The following is a 3,706-nucleotide window of genomic DNA, read 5'->3' on the forward strand; positions in this document are numbered from 1 at the left end:
AACCCAACAGCCACCATGTCTGGATTGGAGAGTTTCAAATGCACTGTGGAAAACCAGACCAAAAAAAAAAATAGAATTAAAAACTGAAGTGTACTGCTCTGTTGCAGGCTGTCCTCGGCAGGTCTATCAGCAGCACCAGGCAAGCCTGACAGAGGCCCACCTTCTGATGGCATCTTCCCCAACGCCCTGTTCATGCCTGGGTTATTACTCACAACGCAAGCCTGGGGCTCCAGATAATGGGCCTTGGCCTCCAGGGCCAGGGAGCATGCTTTTTTTTCCTGCCTTTCTGGGAAAGTTAAGGTTGAACTGCAGAGCCTGACCCTGAGCAGGCCCTTGGTATTCCCCTGAAGATAGGGAGGGGTTTAGGGGTGGTTTTGTTTTTTTTTTTTTAAACTGACTCGGGTTCATTTCTGAAGCCTTTCTGTGGCATAAACATCTGGCTGTTTCAGAGAGCACGAAGAAGCTGGAATTGATTTCTACCTTGGTGAAAGCTGTTGGTCGTTGGTGCTGAACAGAAGTCTCAGCCCGGCAGGAGCAGGTTTGTGCCAAGCCTCAGACACAGGCGCAGGGAAAACGATAAGGACGACTCCAGCGTGCACTTCAAGATGAAGCTAAGGAGTGCTTCTAACACAAACAGCCGCTGCCCACTGACCAGCGGACCCAAGAGGACTCTTGTAGCTAGCACTGCGCATGCGGGGGTGAACTGGCTTCCCCCAGCACAGCTGACTTTCCTGCTGGTGCTCTGTGCCCTGCAGACACCCCCCGGGAGCACTGAGGTAGGGGCAACGGTGAAGTTGGTCTGTCCTAGATCAATGTACCAATAGGACAGTCACGTGGTGGCCACCTAAACAACCCAAACCTTGGGCACTAGGGATCTAATCACATTTTAACATCTTAGCAATTAGTGGAGTGTTGGGAATTGTTATTATTGGTAATATAGAAAGGCTACTGATTTTTGTAGATTGATTTTATAACCTGCCACTATACTGAAAGTCTTGATCAGTTCTAGGACTTTTCTGGTGGAACTTTTGGGATCTCTTTAGTATATCATCTGCAAAAAGTGATAGTTTGATCTCTTCTTTTCCAATTAGTGTTCCTTCTCCTGTCTTATTGTTCTAGCAAAAGTTTCAAGCACTATGTTGAAAAGGAGTGGAGATAGTGGACAATTTTATAACCTGCCACTATACTGAAAGTCTTGATCAGTTCTAGGACTTTTCTGGTGGAACTTTTGGGATCTCTTTAGTATATCATCTGCAAAAAGTGATAGTTTGATCTCTTCTTTTCCAATTAGTGTTCCTTCTCCTGTCTTATTGTTCTAGCAAAAGTTTCAAGCACTATGTTGAAAAGGAGTGGAGATAGTGGACATTGGACATCCGGCTGGATTTTGTCAAATGCCTTTTCTGCATCTATTGAGATGAAGATGTGGTTTTTGTCTTTGAGCCCATTTATATGATTAATGACGTTTATAGACTTGTGTATATTGAACCATCTCTGCATCTCTGGAATAAAGCCTACTTGATCACAGTGAGTGATCTTTTTGATATACTTGTGGTTTGCAAGCATTTTGTTGAGAATTTTTGCATCTATGTTCATTAAGGATATGGGTCTATAGTTTTGTTTTTGGTTGTGTCTTTACCTGGCTGTGGTATTTGATGCTGGTTCCATAGAAGGAATTTGGGGGTTCTCCCTCTGTTTCTATCATTTTGAATAATTAATATTTAAATGTCTGGTAGAAATCTGATGTAAATCCATCTGGGCCTGGGCTTTTTTTAGTTGGGAGGCTTTGTATTACTGTTTCAATTTCCTCATATGTTTTGGGTCTGTTTAAACTGTTGATCTCTTCTTGGTTTAACTTTCATGATTCCCATGATTTCTTTTGGATTTTCAAATTTAGTAGCGTATAGGTTTTTTAAATATTCCCTTATAATGGTCTGGATCTTTTGGGTGTCTGTTGTGATGTTTCCCTTTTCATCTCTGATTTTGTTGATTTGGATTTGCTCTTTCTTTCTTTCTTTTGGTTAACTGGACTAAGGGTCTGTCTATCTTGTTTAGCTTTTCAAAGAACCAAATCTTAGATTCATTGATCCTTTGTATTGTTTTCTTTGTTTCTATTTCACTCATTTCTGCTCTGATTTTTGTTATTTCTTCCCTTCTGGTGGGTTTGGGTTTCATTTGTTCTTGCCTTTCCAATGCCTTGAGTTGTAGTAGTGAGTCATTTATTTGGGCTCTTTCTAATTTTTTAATGTAGGCACTTAGAGCTATAAACTTCCTTCTTAGGACCACTTTTAATGTGTCCCAGAGGTTGTGTTGTGTTGCATTGTCCTTTTCATTGAATTCCAGGAATTCTTTTATTTTTTTTCTTAATTTTTCCTTTGACCCACTTGTTGTTTAGGAGTGTGTCATTCAATCGCCACGAGTTCGTGTAGTGACTGGGCTTTGTCCAGTGTCAATTTTGAGCTTTATTGCATTGTGGTTTGATAGAATGCATGGGATTATTTCAGTTGTTTTGTATTTTTTGAGGTTTGTTTTGTGGCCCAGTATGTGATCAATTTTTGAAAAAGTTCCATGGGGTGCTGAGTAGAAATATTCCTCGGTGTTTGAATGGAATATTCAAAAGATGTCCCATTTGATGAATAGTATCATTTAATTCAGACATCTCTCTGTTTATTCTTTGTCCAGTTGACCTGTCTAATAGAGACATTGGGGTATTGAAGTCCCCTACTATTACTGAGTTGGGGTTAATCTGTGCCTTAAAGTCCTGTAGTGTTGTTTTTATGAATTTGGATGCACCAGAGTTTGTTGCCTTTATGTTAAGGATTGTAATATCTTCTTGGTTAACTGTTCCTTTGATCAGAATGAAGTGACCCTCCTTATCTCTTCTGATTAGTATTACTTTGAAGGCTATTTTGTCAGATATTAGAATTGCAACCCCTGCATGTTTGTGCCATTTGCTTGGAATATTCTTTTCCATCCTTTTACCTTAAGATAGTGCCTGTCCTTGAAGGTGAGATGGGTTTCTTGAAGACAGCAAAAAGATGGATATTATTTCTTAATCCATTCACTTAGCCTGTGTCTTTTGACTGGGGAGTTCAGTCCATTAATATTTAAGGTTATTATTGAAAGATGTACATTGGTTGCTGTCATTTTGATTGCTGTTTGTGTTCTCTGTGTAATTTTCTGTTTCCTCGATTATACCTTTATTTATTTCCTTTTGTTGCCCCTGGGGTATAGCTGTTTCTCTCTCCACTCTCTGTGTTGCTTCAAGTATTCTTTGAATGGCTGATTTTGTGGACATGTATTCTTTCAGGTTTTTCATGTCACGGAACATTTTTCTTTCCCTCTCAACTATAATAGACATTTTTGCTAGGTAAAGTATTCTTATTGTAGAAATTTAGGAGAAGAGAGGCCACCCCTGCTCCAGCAGATGGTTCTAAACTCATGCTCATATTGACAGGGGACTTAATTTTTGAAAGAGTACATGCAGTTGGGAGGAAGAAGTGGTGAGGGTGAATAGGGAAGAAATTGTAAGGGAGAAGTCGGGGGTGGATTTGCTCAAAACACACTATGTGCATATATAATCAAAACACATTATCTCCTAAAACAGTGAAAAAGAAGAAAAGTAAAATGAAAATGTAATGCTCTTTATAGTTCATAAATTTGGCATTATGGAAGTTAGTGGCGTAGTTATTTTCCCGATTCTCCATAA

At 39.6% G+C, this 3,706-nt stretch overlaps 1 protein-coding gene across 1 annotated transcript in view; it reads left to right on the forward strand.

The window, feature by feature from the left end:
- Positions 1 to 274: 274 nt before the first annotated feature.
- Art4 (ADP-ribosyltransferase 4 (Dombrock blood group)) overlaps positions 275 to 3,706 on the forward strand; it is a 21,615-nt gene continuing 18,183 nt past the window's right edge. The window contains exon 1 of the mRNA XM_029557661.1: positions 275 to 776. Coding sequence (XP_029413521.1) covers positions 606 to 776 — 171 coding nt within the window. The 5' untranslated portion in view covers positions 275 to 605. The remainder of the gene's footprint in view (positions 777 to 3,706) is intronic.

This window comes from Nannospalax galili, unplaced genomic scaffold (assembly GCF_000622305.1).
Source record: "Nannospalax galili isolate Female #2095 unplaced genomic scaffold, S.galili_v1.0 scaffold208, whole genome shotgun sequence".
Lineage (NCBI taxonomy): Eukaryota > Metazoa > Chordata > Mammalia > Rodentia > Spalacidae > Nannospalax > Nannospalax galili.